The 23,002-nt window shown below is 39.1% G+C and overlaps 1 protein-coding gene across 40 annotated transcripts in view; it reads right to left on the bottom strand.

The window, feature by feature from the left end:
* Positions 1-23,002, bottom strand: part of CEP128 (centrosomal protein 128) — a 481,052-nt gene that overhangs the window by 27,680 nt on the left and 430,370 nt on the right. For 39 of the 40 annotated variants that reach the window (XM_086319370.1, XM_086319373.1, XM_086319382.1 and 36 more), the window contains one exon: positions 2,400-2,477. In XM_086319370.1, the coding sequence (XP_086175496.1) occupies positions 2,400-2,477 (78 nt within the window). Of the gene's footprint in view, positions 1-2,399; positions 2,478-3,828; positions 4,015-23,002 lie in introns of all 40 variants that reach the window. The other variant, XM_086319409.1, reaches the window with a different exon arrangement.

The following is a 23,002-nucleotide window of genomic DNA, read 5'->3' as shown; positions in this document are numbered from 1 at the left end:
TTCCCTCTCCTCCATATCAAATATGTAATGTTTAAATGTAGGATTGTGGTGCTGAACCATTTCTTTCAAAATAAGGATTAAAAAATAAAATGAAGTGGGACAGGGAGGGAGGGACAGAGAGAAACAGAGAGAGACAGAAACTATGACACCTTTAAATAAGAATAAAGTCAAGATCATCTAAGTAAGATAACACTTGTATTCACATTTAGTTGTCAAGAGACTACAGTGTTGTCCAAAAACATGTGAAATGCATTTTCACATATATGCTAGTGATGCCAGTGTGAGTAGGAACAACAGAGGTAATATTGTTCAAGTCTCTCATTTTATGGATGAGGAAATAAGCTCTTAAGATATTAAGTGATTTTGTCTGGGGCAGGAGCATGAACCAGAACTTAGGTTTTTAAACTTGTTAACTGCATACTGAATTTTAGAAAGTTTTAAGGATTTGAAAAATATAATCTACATCTAATAATCTAAAGGTTTTATATATTTTTATTTAAGGCAATGTTTTCATTAATTGATTACATGACCTCTTTTTATCGTATAGACGGCTTTAGAGTATATATGGAATGGGTTTCAGGCTAGAGGCAGTAGGCAAAACAGATGGGCTTTCCTATAAATATGCAGAATTATATCATAGTTTTATATAATCTACACACTCCAAGCTTCAGTTTCCTGAGTAGTAAAATGAGGGAAAATAATGCCAATTTATAATGTGTCTCTGAGGATTTGAAGAAATATAAAATGCTTAGCTTTTGCCTGCCATATATAGTGCATAATACTTGCTAACAAATTCCTTTCCATTTTAAAAGTAGATGTTTCCATTTGAATGACTAAAAGTACAATTCTAAATTTTGAAAAACATTCTGTCTCTAAAAATTTCACCATCTTCCTATGGGAGTATGCATACACATAAGCTAGATTTGTAGATAATTAATAGCCCATATGATGAAAAATAAGAGAGAAATTTGGCAATAGTAGAGAACAACTTTTACATTGTACTTGTGAACATTCTGTTTAATGTAGACCACTGAGGAAAAATGAGCTGTTACCGGAGGTTAAATTTTACATTTTCATACTGGTATAAGACAGGCATCAGTTCCTCAAGTGACAAATGCCAGCTGTTTCTAATACTTTATCTCTTGCCTGCCCTTCATTCACTTTGATAACTTCTATTATCTAAAGAGAAAAAAGTGGAAAGGACAGGGGTGTAACATATTGCCTCCTTTCCGCATTGGGTCATATAAGGGTGAACAGAAATTATATCTTCTTGTACATTTTACATAATTCTTTGATAGAGACTGAGATTTAGACTGCAAATATAAAATCAAATCATGAGAAAGAATTGAAACTTTAATAAAGTATACTAGAAATGCTTGGTTTTATTCTACATGTGATATTCCAAATTTCCACATGTGTCAGCTCCTTAGATCCCACTGAAAAATGTTCAGTTACTGAACTAGCAAAATACACAGTGAAATTTTAAAATAGTGTAGACCTTGAAAGCTGAATCTCATTAATACCTCCAAGAAATCAATATGGCATGATCTGCCTTATATTTTTTACTTACTATATTCTCAAATATGTTAGAGTTAAGCAGAACCTAAATATAAGTTACATTTTAAAGGCAATGTGAAATGAATGGTTAATGTTTTTCAAAAAGAGACTCTCACCTCTGTTTGTACATACAGGGCCAAAAAATTACAGATCATGAAAACTGTCCACTCCATATGCATCCCCAAGGGGCCATGTGAAGATGCTATCTGGGCTGGACCTTGTTTGGCATGACTGGGCAGCAGGGTTATTTGCTTTGCCTCTCTCCTCTATGAGCAACTTAAAAAAAAATTATAGTAGGTAAACCCACATATGTAATTAACTGACTTCATAAGGAAATCCTTTGTGGTTAGAGTTCTATCAATAAATAGCATTAGATACAAAATCTAAAACTCTATGTGGATTTGAATCATTATATTGTCATATAGGGATAACCTGTGTACTACTGTATCTCTACGACAAACAGTACTCTGGAAATTTAATGATTTAATAAAAGAAGATAATTCACAAATGAAAACTGCTCATCAAAAAGTTATATATTACCAATGTAATGTATTTTAATTCTTCGATTTTTCTAAATTGTAATTAAAGCTTTAGGGAGCCAAATGAGCTCCTGGTAATAGGGTAAAAGTCTCTCTTTTCCTTTATTGTGCTAACATATAAATTCCATTATTTTCAATCCTGGCTTCACAAATGTCAATAAACTCAGATAAGATTGAGAGCTAAGAGTCTCCAAGCTCTTTGGTTTTCCCTCCCTCCCTACAATTTTCTTTGCACATCAGGAAGATGTCACTTGTTCTCACTCAGATAAAAATACTGAAAGAGACAAGCCAACTCTTTCTCACTCGGAAGCCTTTGAAATCTTCTAGTAGGCTCAGTTTCTCAGGCACAGACTCCAGATGGTCCAAAGCCACTCGGGTACTCTAGAAAAGAAAACAAGGCAAGCAAACATTATAAAAAATTGATCAATACTCTCAGAATCCAACTACTAAAAATTGGCTGTACCACTGGTATAAGCAGTTCAAGCTGTAGATTGAGAGTCAACTAAGAAGAAATAGTATTTCTAATATAAATGTATGTTTTCAAATCAGAAAATAAAAGTTTTAAAGAAGTATATGAGATGCATTTGCAAACTGCCTCCAATACAAAGCTCTTCGTAGATAACTGCTTTCAACTGATACGCTATGAAACTTTCTATAGAGAATTTCATATTAATTTACAAACCTGCTTCAGTGCACATCAGAAATAAATCACAAGGTAATAATGAGAAAAAGATAAATTTGCATTTACTTATCTACAGAGCCCATTAGAGATCCTTACATGTTACCATTGTAAAGAAGAAAAGAGCTCTCAACAATTATTTGAGTTAAAAAGAAAAAGTGCAGTTCTCAAAAGACTTAGAAGAAATATCTGAAATTAAAGATTTCGCCACAGGGACAAAAGGTCCTGTTGATTACAAATCAATAACTTCTACAGTCTTTGATTAGCTAGTCACTGATTTATACATACCAATACAACCACTAAGAGGGAATGACCTGAAAATTATTTCAAAGCCAATATTGAATTAAGAGGTTAAATGTAGAATAACCTTGAGACCAGAGACTGTACCATACACACCTCTGTATTCTAACTCCCGTCACAGGGCAGGCACATAGATAGCTTTTACATTCAAAACGAATTGTAAATATTCAATGAAATTAAAAACAAACCCCACAGCTGTGGCATGGGAAGAAAGGGGCCTGCAAGGACCTGCACGCAAGTTTGCACAGAGCTGTTGAGAAGTTAGTGACCACCCAATGTTACAAGTGTTCCTCCACATCTCCCACATGAACAGACCTGCGCAACAGATTATGAAGGAAAGTGACAAGTGTCCCTTCTGGACCGAGGGAGTTGGGTCTGTGTGCTCCCTCTTCCATCTTAGATCCTGCCGTAAGGACCCTGGAGACCACATGTTCCAGAGGGCAGAACTACAAGACAGAGGAGAGCCGCCCACTACTGGAACGTAACGGGAATGAAAAAGCAACGTGCACAGTGTTAAGCTGTCATGGTTTGTTAGTTACCAATGCACAGCACATAATTTGTTGCAAAAATACCTGAGACTTATATAATCAAACTGTAGGCTAATCAGGTGGTTAGATGGCTTTTTTTTTTTTTTTTTTTACTGGGAGGAGGCTCCATATATGTACAAGAGGGTTTTTTCTCAGGGGGAGTTCAATTTCTTTTGGGAACTAGACAGGGTTAGGAACTGGTGTTATCGTCATCTGATAGACCCACTTTTATTTCCTGTTCGGATCCCTGTCTCACAATGCTGCTGCTCTCTGCCTTCACCTCTAATTCTTCTCCAGAGTATACCCTTATGGCTCCCCGCAAGGTGTGTGGAGAGGTACAGATGGAGACAGTTTGGAGGCTCGAACTCTTTCTTGAAGACACTTCCAATGTCCTTATTTCCACTCTTTCCTTCTGCAATAAAAAAGTACCACCAGCTCAAAAACCTTTCTGAAATTCTACAGGCTGAATAAAATCTGCCTTCCAAAGCTCTCCCCTTGACAGGCATGTTAAGGTCATTTTACCTCTTTATTGTTATGAGTCATTTTGCCCTATCTTCTTTGACTTGGAGTTATAGATGTCTTCTAGTTATCAATGTGTAAACCACTGTTTCTGTTTCTTCATATTTGCATTTTTCTAATGTGATTTTTGAGAGAAGGGTGGAAACATCCTTACTTTGCTTTTTTGAAATTGTTAAGTTGTAAATGCTGTTTCATCACTTTCTTAACTTTTCAAGTTCTACTTAAACTTCCTTTCCAAGTTCCAGTTAAAGGACTTAAGTATTTTGTTCCTTCCCCTTAACTTGTTATCATTGTTAGTCTTTTTGTAGCATGTGCTCAACTTAAACTGCCTGTGTAGGGTGGATTCATCAAAACGACTTTCTTAGACTCACGGACTACAGAGAACAGTCTTGTTTTTGCCAGGGGAGGAGCGGGAAGGGATGGCCTGTAAGTCTGAAGTTAGTAGATGAGGACTATTATACATGGAATTCATAAGCAACAAGGTCCTACTGGACAGCATGGAGAACTCTATTCAGTATCCTGAGATAAATCATAATGGAAAAAATATAAAAAAGACTGTACATACATTTATAGCTGGATCGCAGTATGTTGTACATAAGAAATTAACACAGCATTGCTAATGAACTGTATTTCACTAAAAAAAAAAAATGACATGTTTCTCAGCATAGTCCTTCACGTGTAGATTTAGGGGAACTAGTAGTTTTAGCCACCATATATGCTACATTCATTTAAACAGTAAAATTATAGCTTTCCTCAAGAATTTATATTGTCCCTTGAATAGTAAAATACAAATCAATGCCATGGTGATTTTAAAGCAGAATTTTATGCATTGGATAAACTCTTCTTCATAAACAATAGCTTTAGTACAACTTGTTGTTTAAAAACTTTCATTTTTTCATCTCATAATTTTTCTCATTCAAAAGTGATGCTCTAAACTTGGGTTAAATATTAATATGTTAAACTCATTGTGATCTTAAAATAAGCAAATAATCTTTTCCCTACTGTAAAACCAGTAGGTTATGTAAATATTTTTGCTTAGAATTTTCAATCAACCAAGTGATGCATGAATAAGGTTTCTTTTTGTTGCATATTTACACGTACTAGTTTATTTTGACTATTCGATTATGTTTGGGTGTACTTATTCAAATGGTGACTTTTTTTGAGTAAACCTTCAATCTTAAAAAAACTGCTTGGCTTCTTCTTACGTACAGTTATTTTTCTACTTCCCTCCCCAACCTCCTGTGTCTCAGTTAACATCTTCATACTTTCTCTTCATCTTTTTCAGTTGTGATTATTTTATATTCCATCTATGGATTGTTTTGCAATATCTCATTCAATATCAGAAATATTTTCTGGTACACGTCTTTCTCTGTATCCTTATATTCTAGTCAATCGATAACACCAAATGTATTATCTAGGTAACACAGGAAAATTCATAAGACTTAGCACACTTTCTGTTCTGCAGGAACTTTTAATTTACTGGAAGGAGAATATGCATATGCAAAAGATGTAAGAATTAAACAAAGAAAAAAATTAACTGCATTTATTTTAAGGAAATTACACGTACAGATGCTCAGATTTTTAAGTCATCTGCAACAATAAGATATGAAGTAATGAAGATAATGAGACCAGGCCTGCAGGCATCTCAGGTCTCATAATTTTATGACTGAGTGGTACTGGGGAGCACATTTGTTTTCTGTCCTTCTCTCTCTCTCTATGCATGTAAGTGCGCTTAAACCTACCACTTTCAAATACAGACTTAAGAGTACGCACATTCAAGTTCGAACTCTATTTTTTGTTTTGTTTTTTAATGTGAGGCTGGCTGGGATTCCGTGATTAGGGTCTTGTCACATTACATGGCATTTCAAGTTTACCTTCCCCCAAAAGTTTACTGTGCTATGGAGACAAGAAGTAATAGCAGATGGGAAGTCTAACCAGGGTTTGTTGGATTTTAGACATAACATGAGGGCCTACACCCTGCTAGCTCTTAGGGCAAAACACCTCATGGACAGTCAGGGAAGTTTTTTATTTTTTAAGTTGGTTAATTATATCTGCCTTACATAGTTGAATGCTTTAAAGAGCACAGACAAGTCTTCTCTGGTAGGATTAAGGAAACAATTTCTCAAGTTTTAATGATGGCACTAGCAAATGACAGGTGCTTAACCTGTCTTTAATTTCCTGAAACCAATTTCCCAGAAAAACTAAATCAGACATTCACAGAGGGGTTTTAAGATTGTTTCTCTTTTGAAAATGTTACAAGATACTAAATTTCATATCAAATTTGAAAACAAACAGAAATTCACAACTAAGACTCCATTTCATAAAGATCAATACAACACAAGGAATATAGTATGTGGTTTAACTCAGAGGCTTAAGAAGCTGGACTTCCACTGGCCCAGGAAGCAAATGATCAATTATACCTACTTCTATGTAGTAGGACAATTAAAAACTGAACTATACAAATGTAATTCAGTTATACAATACAATTCTTAATCCTCATACCATCATATAATGTAGATACTAATGTTATCCCCACTTTGCAGATGAGGCAACTGAGGAGCAAAGTGTAAATTGTTATGTAAACCCAAGTAGTCTATTTTCATGGTAAATCACCAGTTGAAAAGGAGAGCAACCCGAAGCTGTAACAGTATGTGCTTTATGTAAATTCCTAATCCCGTGCTAGCCATCAACTCTTAGCAGCTAGAATTCTGAAGATATGTCCTTGGAGAACCTGAACCCAGGCAGAATTTCATTTGGCCAGTTCTGAAGTGTCTGTGCTTAAGACCACGCATCCGCTACATACACACACACAAGGGGTCGGGACATTCTTTCTGTTGATTAAAGGATGTTAGGTATGAGATTGAGTTTTATGATACTAACATTTCCTTTTCTTTTTTGTAACACCTAACACTAGTATAACACACAAGCTGCCCACAAGAGATGTTTTAATAAATGTTGGCTGCCTGAAGACAAAGGCAAAGTTACCATGTTCTAATCAACCTACTGAACCCTGGCCTCTACATTAAAAACCTAGAAGCAAAAGTCTGCTGTTTCATTTATTTTCTCTAGACTAAGGGTAAGATCCAATGGTAGACACAACAGTGAAATTCAGAAATCCTGCCTGTTAAGTCTTCCGGCTTTTGCACCTACAGGCATGTTTAGATATCTGTTGGAAAGGGCCATGAATCAGCTGACAATTGTACTATTCCAAAACCTTCAACACACACCAAACTGCAATGGAGCTGAACAGTTTGTACTGGTGCACAGAATATTTTTCTTTGGGCGTTCCTCTGCTTCAGACTTCAGGGAAATTGGATAATACAGCGTGACAACATAAGTAGCAGTTATTAGGAACTAGAAAGGAGCTTCACTGCAATTCTTAAGATTCCTGTCTCCCGTAGACAAAGCTTACAAAACAGATTTAATAGGTATATTTTAGCAAATGTACTTTTCTTTGTAAAACTCCACGTGTCTATTTTCTTATTAACATATAACCACCACCATTTTCTTATAGGGCTATTGAAATCACATGTTTTGAGGTTCAGATGATAAAGGATATAGTATCTATATTTTTACTTTAAAAACGTGTGTGCACTTCTGAAACTATACAGATATTAGGTAAAAGAGGTTATGAAGCAGTTTATTGGGGTTCAAAAATGCAATGCAGTTTCATTTGGAAAGAGATCCACTGCAAAACTTTTCTTGACAAATGGCTGAAAGTGGTCAAAGGACCTGCGTAAACAAGTTCGAAGGAGAGGAAGACTGAAATCATGAAGAGAAGAGACTGTCTGCCTTTTTCACTTGCAGGGACTCAACCCAGCACAGCTGTATCCACTTCACAGGGTCCTCTTTTCATCCAAACTGTAGGACACTTGTTGGAACCAAGCGAAAAAGTAGCAGAAAATAGGCTGGCAAAGTCATTTTGTAGATATACATCCTTCAAAGAGCCCAGTGCTCAGAGTTGTGTGGACTCCCTGGAATATCAGAGGAGTCCTTTATTTCTAGATTGTGTACTTTTGATACCAAGTGGGACCCTGTGGGACTCCTGAGCACAAGAGCCTCTGAGTCGCCCCCATTTCTTAATTATAGAAGATAGGCTTTATTCAGCCTCCAGGAGGCTTCCCTTGTACCTTAGTCAGTAAAGAATCTGTCTGCAATGCAGGAATCTGCTTGTGATACAGGAGACCTGGGTTCAATTCCTGGGTCTGGAAGATCCCTTGGAGAAGGAAAGAGCAAACCCATTCTGATAATTTCCCTTGGAAAATCCCATGAACAGAGGAGCCTGGCAGGCTACAGTTCACGGGGTCGCAAGAGTCGGACGTGACTTGGCAACTTAAACTACCAAACTACTATAACCTTCTCAGTGTTTTAAGGAGCAGGTTCAAACGGTTGCTAATTAGGGAAGGAAGGGGATGCTAAGATATGGAAGTAAAAAGAAACAAAACAAACAAAAAAAAACAAACAAAACAATAGGGCAGCCTTGGGCAAAGTCCAGTTTCCCTCACAAGGGATACGTAACAATGGAGCTGTTTTACAGACACTGAACTCCCCACAAGGCAGTCTGCTGCCCAGACCACTGGGAACCAGAAGGTTGATGATGCTGACTCCTACATACCTCACCACCAACCAATCAGAAGAATGTCCATGAGCTGACCATGTCCTCTTGAATCATTACTGTAAAACTTCTCACTATACCTCCAGGTTGGGACACACAGCTTCGATGGCATTAGCCCGCTCTGGCTTTTCTGGGCCAGGCAAAGCAATAAAGCTCTTCTTTTCTACTTCAGCCAAAACTGTGTGTGTAAGATTTAATTTGATGCCTGGGTACAGAGGCCGGATTCGGCTTCACTTTAACAGAGATTTCAAAATTAGACACCCACTTAGAAATGTTTACATGTGTCTTGGGATTAGAGAGTACACAGGCTCAGTAAAACAAAACATCAGCTTAATGTGGCAATTTAACATCAGTTATTATATTTGATTTAAAACCCAGAACTTTTGTCAGTAACAAATTCTATTTGTCTTCATGTAATAGCATTCTAATCAAATGGGGTAGAAGATTTCCTTTAAAAGCACAAATTTATGAAATACGAGAACAGGCAGCATATCTTTACTGGAAAATTTGAAGAAAGAAGATGGTCTAGGTATTTTCCAAATCTCATCCACAATAATTTTTTTTCAGTGAAGACCAATAAAAAACTGTCATTCTAGATTATTGCTTTATTTCTAGATATAAATAAATTGAGTTATCGTCAACACATGATCTTAATGTGATCTTAATTTGGGGATTTTTTTTTCCCAATAAGAGACCATCAAGACTGAGTCGAAGGAGAAAGGAAGTCAGAAGGAATAAACACCTCTCTTTTCCTCCAGATCCCTTTTTAAATATTTGTTCTTGCCACATACAAATTTCTCAAGAGGCAGATCAGGTGGTCTGGTATTCCCATCTCTTGAAGAATTTTCCACAGTCTATTGTGATCCACACAGTCAAAGGCTTTGGCATAGTCAATAAAGCAGAAATAGATAGGGCCTAGAGGAGCTATTGGAGAAGGCGATGGCACCCCCTCCAGTCCTCTTGCCTGGAAAATCCCATGGGCAGAGGAGCCTGGTGGGCTGCAATCGTGGGGTTGCAAAGAGTCGGATACGACTGAGTGACTTCACTTTCACTTTTCACTTTCATGCACTGGAGAAGGAAATGGCAACCCACTCCAGCGTTCTTGCCTGGAGAATCCCAGGGACAGGGGAGCCTGGTGGGCTGCTGTCTATGGGGTCGCACAGTGTCGGACACGACTGAAGTGACTTAGCAGCAGCAGCAGCAGCAGAGGAGCTATCCCACGTTGAAGGTCAAGAAGGGCGGCAGTGAGGAGATACCCCTTGTCCAAGGTAAGGAGCAGCGGCTGTGCTTTGCTGGAGCAGCCGTGAAGAGATACACCACGCCCAAAGTAAGAGAAACCCAAGTAAGACGGTAGGTGTTCCAAGAGGGTATCAGAGGGCAGACACACTAAAACCATACTCACAGAAAACTAGTCAATCTAATCCCACTAGGAAAACAGCCTTGTCTAACTCAATGAAACTAAGCCATGCCGGTGGGGCAACCCAAGATGGGCGGGTCATGGTGGAGAGATCTGACAGAATGTGCTCCACTGGAGAAGGGAATGGCAAACCACTTCAGTATTCTTGCCTTGAGAATCCCATGAACAGTATGAAAAGGCAAAATGATAGGATACTGAAAGAGGAACTCCCCAGGTCAGTAGGTGCCCAATATGCTACTGGAGATCAGTGGAGAAATAACTCCAGAAAGAATGAAGGGATGGAGCCAAAGCAAAAAGAATACCCAGCTGTGGATGTGACTGGTGATAGAAGCAAGGTCCGATGCTGTAAAGAGCAATATTGCATAGGAACCTGGAATGTCAGGTCCATGAATCAAGGCAAATTGGAAGTGGTCAAACAAGAGATGGCAAGAGTGAATGTTGACATTCTAGGAATCAGCGAACTCAAATGGACTGGAATGGGTGAATTTAACTCAGATGACCATTATATCTACTACTGTGGGCAGGAATCCCTCAGAAGAAATGGAGTAGCCATCATGGTCAACAAAAGAGTCCGAAATGCAGTACTTGGATGCAATCTCAGAAACGACAGAATGATCTCTGTTCGTTTCCAAGGCAAACCATTCAATATCACAGTAATCCAAGTCTATGCCCCAACCAGTAACACTGAAGAAGCTGAAGTTGAACGGTTCTATGAAGACTTATAAGACCTTGTAGAACTAACACCCAAAAAAGATGTCCTTTTCATTTATAGGGGACTGGAATGCAAAAGTAAGAAGTCAAGAAACACCTGGACTAACAGGCAAATTTGGCCTTGGAATACGGAATAAAGCAGGGCAAAGACTAATAGCGTTTTGCCAAGAAAATACACTGGTCATAACAAACACCCTCTTCCAACAACACAAGAGAAGACTCTATACATGGACATCACCAGATGGTCAACACCGAAATCAGACTGATTATATTCTTTGCAGCCAAAGATGGAGAAGTTCTATACAGTCAGCAAAAACAAGACCAGGAGCTGACTGTGGGTCAGATCATGAACTCATTATTGCCAAATTCAGACTTAAATTGAAGAAAGTAGGTAAAACCACTAGACCATTCAGGTATGACCTAAATCAAATCCCTTATGATTATACAGTGGAAGTGAGAAATAGATTTAAGGGCCTAGATCTGATAGATAGAGTGCCTGATGAACTATGGAATGAGGTTCATGACAGTGTACAGGAGACAGGGATCAAGACCATCCCCATGGAAAAGAAATGCAAAAAAGCAAAATGCCTGTCTGGGGAGGCCTTACAAATAGCTGTGAAAAGAAGAGAAGCGAAAAGCAAAGGAGCAAAGGAAAGACATAAGCATCTGAATGCAGAGTTCCAAAGAATAGCAAGGAGAGATAAGAAAGCCTTCCTCAATGATCAATGCAAAGAAATAGAGGAAAACAACAGAATGGGAAAGACCTGAGATCTCTTTAAGAAAATTAGAGATACCAAGGGAACATTTCATGCAAAGATGGGCTCATTAAAGGACAGAAATGGTATGGACCTAACAGAAGCAGAAGATATTAAGAAGAGGTGGCAAGAATACACAGAAGAACTATACAAAAAAGATCATCACGACCCAGATAATCACGATGGTGTGATCACTGACCTAGAGCCAGACATCCTGGAATGTGAAGTCAAGTGGGCCTTAGAAAGCATCACTACGAACAAAGCTAGTGGAGGTGATGGAATTTCAGTGGAGCTATTCCAATCCTGCAAGATGATGCTGTGAAAGTGCTGCACTCAATATGCCAGCAAATTTGGAAAACTCAGCAGTGGCCACAGGACTGGAAAAGGTCAGTTTTCATTCCAATCCCAAAGAAAGGCAATGCCAAAGAATACTCAAACTACCGCACAATTGCACTCATCTCACACACTAGTAAAGTAACGTTCAAAATTCTCCAAGCCAGGCTTCAGCAAAATGTGAACCGTGAACTTCCTGATGTTCAAGCTGGTTTTAGAAAAGGCAGAGGAACCAGAGATCAAATTGCCAACATCTGCTGGATCATGGAAAAAGCAAGACAGTATCTAGGTTAGTCATCGCCTAAGAGAAAACACACTAATTACCCCTTCCTCCAGACAGGCCATAAATTTTTCTGTATCTATCGGAGTGTAACCTTGGGTTTATTGATTATTGGCTAATCATAGCACGTGAATGATGGGGTTATTGGGATTGTATTTTCCTTGGTTGATGTAAGTCTCAAGGAATTTGGAGTGGTGGGTTCAGACACGTACACATGGGGTATAAAAGATTTTAACAAATGCTGGTTGGGGTCCTTGGCTAAGAGGAGACTCTGCCTTCAGCCCACCGGTGTAATAAACTGTGCTCCACTATCTGCATTGTCCTTCTGAGTGAGTTTGTTTTCCGAAACTCGTGGCTACAACAATGGGACCAGATGCCATGATCTTAGTTTTCTGAATGTTGAGCTTTAAGGCAACTTTTTCACTCTCCTCTTTCACTTTCATCAAAAGGCTTTTTAGTTCCTCTTCACTTTCTGTCATAAGGGTGGTATCATTTGCATATCTGAGGTTATTGATATTTCTCCTTGCAATCTTGATTCCAGCTTGTGCTTCTTCCAGCCCAGCGTTTCTCATGATGTACTCTGCATAGAAGTTAAATAAACAGGGTGACAATATACAGCCTTGACGTACTCCTTTTCCTATTTGGAACTAGCCTGTTGTTCCATGTCCAGTTCTAACTGTTGCTTCTTGACCTGCATATAGGTTTCTCAAAAGGCAGGTCAGGTGCTCTGGTATGCCCATCTCTTTCAGAATTTTCCACAGTTTATTGTGATCCACACAGTCAAATGCTTTGGCATAGTCAATCAAGCAGAAATAGATGTTTTTCTGGAACTCTCTTGCCTTTTCCACAATCCAGCAGATGTTGGCAATTTGATCTCTGGTTCCTCTGCCTTTTCTAAAACCAGCTTGAACATCTGGAAGTTCATGGTTCATGTATTGCTGAAGCCTCACTTGGAGAATTTTGAGCATTACTTTACGAGTGTGTGAGATGAGTGCAATTGTGCTGTAGTTTGAGCATTCTTTGGCATTGCCTTTCTTTGGGATTGGAATGAAAACTGACCTTTTCCAATCCTGTAGCCACTGCTGAGTTTTCCAAATTTGATGGAAAACAAAAGAGTCTGAAATGCAGTACTTGGATACAATCTCAAAAACGAGAGAATGATCTGTTCATTTCCAAGGCAAACCATTCAATATCACCGTAATCCAAGCCTATGCCCCAACCAGCAATGCTGAAGAAGCTGAAGTTGAATGGTTCTATGAAGACCTACAAGACCTTGTAGAACTAACACCCAAAAAAGATGTCCTTTTCATTATAGGGGACTGGAATGCAAAAGTAGGAAGTCAAGAAACACCTGGACTAACAGGCAAACTTGGCCTTGGAGTATGGAATGAAGCAAGGCAAAGGCTAATAGAGTTTTGCCAAGAGAACGCACTGGTCATAGCAAACACCCCCTTCCAACAACACAAGAGAAGACTCTACACATGGACATCACCAGATGGTCAACACCGAAATCAGATTGATTATATTCTTTGCAGCCAAAGATGGAGAAGCTCTATACAGTCAGCAAAAACAAGACTGGGAGCTGACTGTGGGTCAGATCATGAACTCATTATTGCCAAATTCAGATTTAAATTGAAGAAAGTAGGGGAAACCACTACACCATTCAGGTATGACCTAAATCAAATCCCTAATGATTATACAATGGAAGTGAAAAATAGATTTAAGGGACTAGATCTAATAGACAGAGTGCCTGATGAACTATGGACGGAGGTTTGTGATAGTGTATAGGAGGCAGGGATATAGACCATCCCCATGGAAAAGAAATGCAAAAAAGCAACACGGCTGTCTGAGGAGGCCTTACAATTAGCTGTGAAAAGAAGAGAAGTGAAAAGCAAAGAAGAAAGGAAAGATACAAGTTTTGAATGCAGAGTTCCAAAGAATAGCAAGGAGAGATAAGAAAGCCTTCCTCAGTGATCAATGCAAAGAAATAGAGGAAAACAACAGAATGGGAAAGACTAGAGATCTCTTCAAGAAAATTAGAGATACCAAGGGAAAACTGTCAAGGACTTTCTAAATAGCAAGTATTCAAACAAAAAAAAAAAGGCGATTCTGTGAAGTACTGTCAGCTGCAGCATTCTCAAATGGAGAAAAGGAGGTCAGGGACAATCTAATATTACAGCTAGTAAAAATCAGTCAACAGAGTACAAAGCAGAAACAAGGCAAAATTAATTAATTAAAACTACATCCAGCATTTAGAAAGATATTTACTGTTCTACAGACATCATCCAAAACATAAGAGTAATGGGAGTGGAGTGGCACATAAGCGACATCTGTGCGTACTGTGCCCTCGGGGTGGGGCGGGGGGTGTTCCCTCCGGTCTCCTTATCTGGTTAATACCCCCGCCCCCAACAATATGAGCATTTTCAAGCATATAGGAAATCTGAAAGAAATTTACAGAGATCACCCAAATACCGATCACCTAGATTCTACTATTAACACTGTGTTATATTTGCCTTATTACATATTAATCCATCTGTCCTTCCCAACATCTATCCATTAACCCAATTTATTTTTTGGGTTATGAAGTAAATTGTGTACATTATTAGCCTTTACCCCAAAGCCTTCAGCATGCATATAATTAACTCCACTTGAATATGTTTAATGTAAAATTTACATTATTTAGTATTGAAGAGAATAAATCTTAAATGAACAGGTGAACTGTGATTATCTTTCATCCCTTGCTCAGGGAAGCTGCCCGTGCCTTCATTGATTCCGTCAAACAAGCTCTCCGGTACGTCATGAGCCTTTCCTTTGCAGCACTCCTCTGAGTACTAACGTTACACCTGTTTGTGTGGTTAGCTGACCAAGGTTTGCGTGGACACTGGGCAGTCAGCATCACAGGTGCGGGATGCCTTGTCATTGTTCCCCACCGTTCCCCCAGTAACTCACCCAGTGTTTCCACAGAAAGGTATTCAGAAGGCATTTGTATTTGAAGGGATGAATGCCTCTTATACAATGAAGGGGAGGGTTATAACCATTTATTCCACCTGAATTACTAAAGGCTAGTCTATAGTGGACCCTGTTCTACAGGTGAGCTGAGTGAGAGCCTAAGATGAGGCCAAAGAAGCGTGTGGCAAGATCTTAGAGTCTACGAGGCCACAGTGAAGTCTTTCCATTTAATTCTGAATGAGATAGAAGGTCTTCTGAGGGTTTTGAGCAGAGGGGTGTGTGTGTTAGTTATTCAGTCATGTCTGACTCTTTGCAACCCCAAGAACTGTAGCCCTCCAGGCTCTTCTGTCCATGGGATTCTCCAGGCAAGAATGCTGGAGTGGGTTGCCATTTCCTTCTCCAAGCAGAGGGTAACATGCTCCAAACAGAACCTCTGATACTGTTGGCAGACTGCGGGCCCCTCAGCACCAAGGAAGGGAAGAACAAGTGGAGTCTGGGAGCATCGTGTGAAGGGGGTGAGGCACCTCACTCCCCAGGTCAGGGACCTGCTGGGCAGTGGAAACTCTCAGACCCCTCCTCAGGGATGCAATGTGGGTGGAGATTCCTGAGAAATTTACTAGGAGAATTCACTGAATCCCCAGAAGGCCATACCAAAGGCTCTCGATTTACCCCAAACACTCTTACATCTCAAGAACATGCACTCTGACCATAAACTTCTGAAAATGTCCTAAGTTCACAAAATGGCTTCTGTTGTAATGCTAGGTTATTTAGACTAATTAGATAATATTTTTATTCATACTAGCCTTCCACTTGAGGACAGCCAGGCACAGTGGAAAAGATCACTGATAAGCAATGAGGAGATACAAAGCTCTATCTCAGGTTTGCCACTGTCAGTTGTATGAACCTGGGAAAATTGTTTAACCTGTGGGCCTCAGTTTTAAAGTCAAGAAAATGGGAAAGTGAGATCTAACAATCTCTAAGAACTTTTCTAGCTCTAGATTTAGTCTGCTATTGCTTCCCCTTCTTCCCATAGTAGGTGGAGAGCTTAAAAGGTTGGAAAGAGTGTGAAGAATGGTTTTATATAAAGAAAAAGTAAAATAAGGAGAAAACCATATAGGGATTACTGTTTCCTTAAAAATATCTGTGGGGTGGAAAAACCTCATTCTTCTGTGGCAGAAAGCAAAGCTAATGATTGCATGAAGAAAACAGGAAGAAAGACATCTTTGTGTTCTTGTGTGTTTGCCCCATCAAATTATCACTCCAAATATTTGTCATTTTATATTTTTAGAACAGATACTACCGAAAGCAGGCAAAGAGCTTGTTTTTTTTTTTCCTTTGTTCATTTTGTAACTGTCCTAACTAAAAAAAAAAAAAAAATTAAAACCAAAGAAAGACTTTACAGTTTTCCCCTCATCTAGATGCTGCTAATTAGCTTCTGGTTCTATTACCATAAATGTTATTCCATATTTTTCCATCTGCAAAAGTTTCTGTGTGATCATGACTTTGCACACTGTAGACGAAAAATGTCACCTGCCATTCTGGTAAATAACAAATGCAATCTGCCATCAGCCACTGCAACCAGCTCCAGTGGAGTGCCCTGAGGGGAGTTCAGGATAGAGATGGATAGGACACTGGCCCTAGATAGCTAAGGCACATGTCTAAGGAATAACTTCAAGGAACCCACACTCATGCCTCTTCCCATACATAGCAAATCACCAAAATAATTAACTTGAGATGTTTGCGTTTGTGTGTGTGTGTGTGTGTGTGTGTGTGATTAGTGGCAATCTTTTGATGTTTGACTACATTTCTTTTTCAGCAAAAATTTCTATATGTTAATATCCTGGCTTCCTCAGAGCTGAGGGGCCTATATTCCGGTGATATAGTTCCCAGTTCAGTTCAGTCGCTCAGTCGTGTCCAACTCTTTGTGACCCCATGTTCCACAGCACTCCAGGCTTCCCTGTCCATCACCAACTCCCAGAGTTTACCCAAACTCACGTCCACTGAGTCAGTGATGCCATCTAACCATCTCATCCTCTGTCGTCCCCTTCTCCTCCTGCCCTCAATCTTTCCCAGCATAGGGGTCTTTTCCGATGAGTCAACTCTTTGCATCAGGTGGCAAAAATATTGGAGTTTCAGCCTCAATATCAGTCCTTCCAATGAACACTCAGGACTGATCTCCTTTAGGATGGACTGGTTGGATCTCCTTGCTGTCCAAGGGACTCTCAAGAGTCTTCTTCAACACCACAGTTCAAAACCATCAATTCTTCGGCACTCAGCTTTCTTCACAGTCCAACTCTCACATCCATACATGACCACTGGAAAAACCATAGCCTTGACTAGACGGACCTTTGTTGGCAAAGTAATGTCCCTGTTTTTTAATAAGATCACCAAAGAAAACATAATTCTCAAGGGTTGTGCACTTTGTTTTTGCTTTTTCCAGTTGACAAAAGGAAGGCCCATCTGTCTGGAATATTCTCTACACACTGCTGAAGTTAGGTCATGGATTCTCCTTCTGCAAGACTTGACTTGGTCACCTTCTCTAGCATGGCAGTTGGAAGCATGGGCTCTCGAGCAGTCTGAGTGAAACCATGGTTTAGTTTCTTACTGGCCACGGGCACCTATGGAAGTTCCTGACCCATGTCCACTGGAACCGTTTCTTCATCTATCAACAGCTATAATAAGAACCCTCATAGTGCAGGACTATTTTAAGGGTCAAATATATTAACACACATTAAGTACTTGAATGGGGAGAGGCATTAGTCGCAGCGGGGGTGGGAGGTCTGGAGAGGTGGGGTCCTGAGCAGAGAAGCCTTTTGTCGCCCGCATTTCTTGTTGGTAAGACTCCAGCTTCCACGACCTTCCCTGCACACCCTTAATCCTGTCAGCTACTCCACCCCTGAAGTACTGTTATCAAAGTCCTCATCAGATGCTCCCTGGCAGAGACACACAGATGTGGGGGGATGAACCTGCTACATCCCGTTTTGCCTGGCAAAACGATAAAGCTATCTTTCTCTACTTCACCTGAAGCTCCATCTCTGAGATTTGATTTGGCACTGGTGCAGAGAGGCCGCGCTTTCAGCATCTATCAGTTCAGTTCAGGTCAGTCGCTCAGTTGTGTCCGACTCTGTGACCCCATGAACCACAGCACACCAGGCCTCTGTCCATCACCGACTCCCAGAGTTAACCCAAACTCATGTCCATTGAGTCAGTGATGCCATCCAACCATCTCATCCTTTGTCTCCCCTTCTCCTCCCACCTTCAATCTTTCCCAGCATCATGGTCTTTCAAATGAGTCAGTTCTTTGCATCAGGTGGCCAAAGTATTGGATATCAAGTATTGGCCAAAGTATCAGCATCAATGGTAAGTACTCAGGGAGCTCTCTGATGACCCAGATGGGTGGGGTGGGGGTGGATGTGAGGGAGGAAGGTCCAAGAGGGAAGGGCTATATGTATACAGACTGATTCACTTCAGGGGACAGCAGAGACTAATGCAACATTGTGAAGCAATTATATTTCAATTAAAAAAAAAAAACACTAGTTATTGTTACAATGATAATACTAGTTATTATCCTGTGGACATCTCCTCTAACGTGTGGCTTAGGTGCTCATCCTCAGCACTTCCTATGCACACACATGCCTCCTATCACCTTTCCAATTCTTTCCTAACTGAGTGTTTATTTGTCCTTTTCAGTAGACAGCAAATTTCTTAAAGGCTTATATTCTTCTCTTGAGAATCCCCTGGACAGCAAGGAGATCAAACCAGTCAATCCTAAAGGAAATCATCCTGAATATTCATTGGAAGGACTGATGTTGAAGCTGAAACTCCAATACTTTGGCCACCTGATGTGAAGAACTGACTCAATGGAAAAGACCCTGATGCTGGGAATGATTGAAGGCGGGTGGAGAAGGGACAACAGAGGATGAGATGGTTGGATGGCATCACTGACTCAACGGACATGAGTTTAAGCAAGCCCTGGCAGATGGTGAAGAGCAGGGAAGCCTGGTATATTGCAGTTCATGGGGCTGCAAAGAGTTGTACATGACTTAGCAACCACACAACAACAAATACTCTTCCTTATATTTCCAGTGCTGAATATTTGCTATTGTACACAACAGATTTTAGTTTTATGAGGGGGGATTGGACATCTCAGCACAAAGATGAATATAGACTCATTCATAACTTATAAATGGGAATATATTTATAGCACACATTATTTTTTTAAATACAACTTAAAATCTAACTTTGTGAAGGACAGAGACTATTTTTACACAGACTCAAAATTAAAAAGAAGAAGAAGAAGAATGATGTACAGTAAAGTTGAGTTAAATGGTCCAGACAGTTAAAGAAAAGAAGATGAGAATAAAATCTTCTGTGGACCTAGTAAGATCTTAATAAGGAAATGTAGGATGTCAACAGCAACCTGTCTCCCCTGGATGAGCTGACAGGGCTTGTCTCAAGAGGCCATGATGACCCTGAATGCCGGCAGATTCTGAGAAAAGCTAATCATTTCCCTGACCGATACCAAGCCCTCACCCCAAGGCCTCAACACATGTTAAGGCAGGCAATCACATTTGCTTCTTCCATATTTAATACAGAGCAGAGGGTCCTGATAGGGAACACTGATAAGGGATGATAATTGCTCTGGCTGAGGTAGGGTCCAGGCTAATTTACTTAAAAGCTCCTTGGTGAGGTGAACATAATTAATCTTCGCTGTTCTCAAAGTAAAGGGTTATTTTCTTTCAAAGAGATGTGTCCCCCACTCCCCCAACCTGGTGTTCTAAAAAAGAATGACAAAACAAATTAATCATTTTCCATTAGTCCCCACACAGCACTTGGATGTTGAAAGCACATGTGAACAGTTAATCCTCCTATATGGATGAGTTTCTGGTGACAGGCAGATCAGATCTAAATAGAAATCAGGCAAAGTATTTTATTTTTATCATTGTGGCTTTGTGACTTAATTCAAAAGTAACTGAGATCAACTCCGCCTATACTTTTAAAGTTTGCTTTCATAATTAATCCTTTTCTGAACACTTAGAAATACTCTTTTGGATCTTGTACAAAGCATTTCCCTGGCCAACTGCTGCCAAAGCAGACAGAAGCAGAGAGTATCTAGAATATTTTAAAAGTATCGAAAATTCAACAGAACTCTCTCTTAAGGAGACCCACCTGCCAGGCCACACTTAGTACCAATAATTTGAAGCGACAGCAATACATTTTGGCAGACAGCTCGCCTAAACCAGTAATGTTAAAGGTGAATTCTAAGTATGTTTGAGATGCTCTGTGAAGGTATGGCCTGAATGGCTGAACAGAAGAAGGGCAAGAGAGGAGGCCAGTATATGTGAACAAAAGTATACATTTTTAAACAAATTCTTCTAGTTTCTGAATTTTCAAACCTGAGCTGACTAAGATGGACCACAAAAGCCAGGGGGCATAAAACAGCTGATAATATTATTTGATGAGCAAATTTATCTGACATTTGCCACAAACAATTGTTTTCCTGAAACTTCAATTGCTAGAAAGTTTTTTTTTTTTTCTTTTTTCCCAATGAAAGCCATGCATTCATTCAACTGGCCAACAATGAAGCTTTGTGGCCTGGTGGTTAGTATGAAAAGGAGTTGGTCCTGCCAAAACAATTTGAAATTTTGAACTTGGGCTCCTTCCCCTCACTTCTTTTTTAACAGGCTCAACTAAAATGAACGAGTTCTGCAACCTTTACTAGACACATTAAAAAAACAAGACAAAACAAAACAAAAAAACAGCAAAAAAAAAAAAAAATCCAGGAAACAAAGTAGGCAAAACCACATGACTTTGGACATTTAAAGTAAGTTGTAAAAACTTAGGAAACATGCAATAATCTGGAAATTAGGCAGGACTTCACAACATTTATTTATACAGGAATTTGAAAGAATATCCAGTCTTCCCTTTATCTGATAGTGTTTACTAAGTATTGGGCTGGCCAAAAAGTTTGTTTGGGTTTTCCATAAGGTGTTGAAGAAAACGCCAAATAGATTTTTGGCTAGCCCAACTATGTACAACTCGAACTATAACAGACTTCACTACGCCAGACTTCATTCTGCTAACGCTGACTAGATTTAGTTCAAGAATATGCTTTTGGTTCCTGAATGAAAATAAATGAGAGCAATAGAGAGAAAATATTTATGATTTTTCATTCACTGCCTTTTTCCATTAAATTGGAAATTTTTAATAGAGGGATTATACCTTATTTACTATTCTTTAAATCTACATAGTAGCTACACAGTGACTATTTATTGAATTTGGTGTTGTAATTGCTTCTCAGACATCCAGTAACTACATATATGCAATGATACTTTTAAAAGTTGCTAGTGTGAAAGATTAGATAATTTATATTTGATTTGGGAATGATTCCATATCCTGTCAAGTGTATATGGGTGTGTCAGGAGTTCTGGAACACACTCTTCTTACAATTAGGAAGTTGTAACAGTAACATCAATTACATGAGATGGAACCCCTGCTTTGGGAGAGAGGAGTCTTAGCCAGTGGGCCACCAGGGAAGCCCCTGGAGCTCTACTTAAAGATGTAGGAACAAAAAAAAAGATGTAGGGTCTCTCCCTCTTAAACTTACAGGGGTCCACTGCTTTGAAGAAATGTTCTGGAGATGCAAACAAGATGTCTATTGATAGTGAAACTGGGTGTATTAAATTTAAGGTAATATCGCTTGAAGTCAGCTGCAATTTGCACACTGTGGGAACCACAGGAGATTCACTTTTAACAAAAACAAACAAGCAAACAGAAAACAAAGAAACAGGAAGATGGGAATACAGAACGGCAGCTTGTTCCCAGATCCCGGAACACAACAAGGTACTTGAGCTTAATCTTTAGCTTATTAGTAATAATTAGTCATCACCAAGTACAATTCAGACCCCATGGGTGAAGTTTTTAAAAAAAGTTTAACTACTTGATAAATAATTTAGAGAACCAAAACAGTAAAAAAATGTTATAGAAACTTCAGTAAGATGTTAAGCATGTTACATGTTCTCTTGATTTTGAAGGTATGAATGCAATGGACTACTGAATAAATGTCATTCATGGTTCTGAAAGATACCCATCTTGTAAATACTGATTCCAAATTTCAAATATGCTTCTAATGAGTTCTATTTTACCATTACTTCTGTTCTTTTACACTTTCTTCTTCAAAACACAATACTTCTGAAAATATAAGTTTCTAATTTTTAGAAGGTTGATAATGCAGTCTTTACTAGATAACTGTAGACATTTTCATTTTTTAGATTTATAAGCATCAGTCAGAATGATCAATCCAACAACGATTTTCATTTCTATATTATCTTTTCCTTCTCATCACATTTTTATACAACCTGCTTTCAGTATCTGCCCATTTATGAGCCACAGGAAGTAAATTATGTTGCACAAACATAACTAAAGACGAAAATGTACTGTCATACATTCTTTCAGCAAATGTTCCTGTTACAAAATACTGCATGATGAAGTCCATCGTGTCGAATAACTAACCGGATTAAGAGTGCCCTGTTTCCTTTTTGTCCTTAGAAAGTAGTGTTCATGCATTGATTCCTAAGTTTGCAAAACAAAATCATATAGGATATTATCATTTGAAGACTCATAATCTGACTTTTGTTTATAGAGTCAATTTCACCATCATTAGGATCTAGAATGCTGCTGTCTGTCCCTTTAATCTTCTGATTCATCTAATAGCTGTGAAATATCTTCCTCTGTCAGCTTCTTCATTTGCTCTTTTTGGAGGAAATAAGAAATTCTGAATTCTCTATCTGCATCCAATAAAATGATAATAACCATAATGAA

This window comes from Bos grunniens, chromosome 10 (assembly GCF_055505025.1).
Source record: "Bos grunniens cultivar Pamir isolate PY7600 chromosome 10, Bosgru_T2T1.0, whole genome shotgun sequence".
Classification (NCBI taxonomy): domain Eukaryota; kingdom Metazoa; phylum Chordata; class Mammalia; order Artiodactyla; family Bovidae; genus Bos; species Bos grunniens.
The sequence above is the reverse complement of the archived record's forward strand: the minus strand, read 5'-3'. Positions and strand labels throughout refer to the sequence as shown.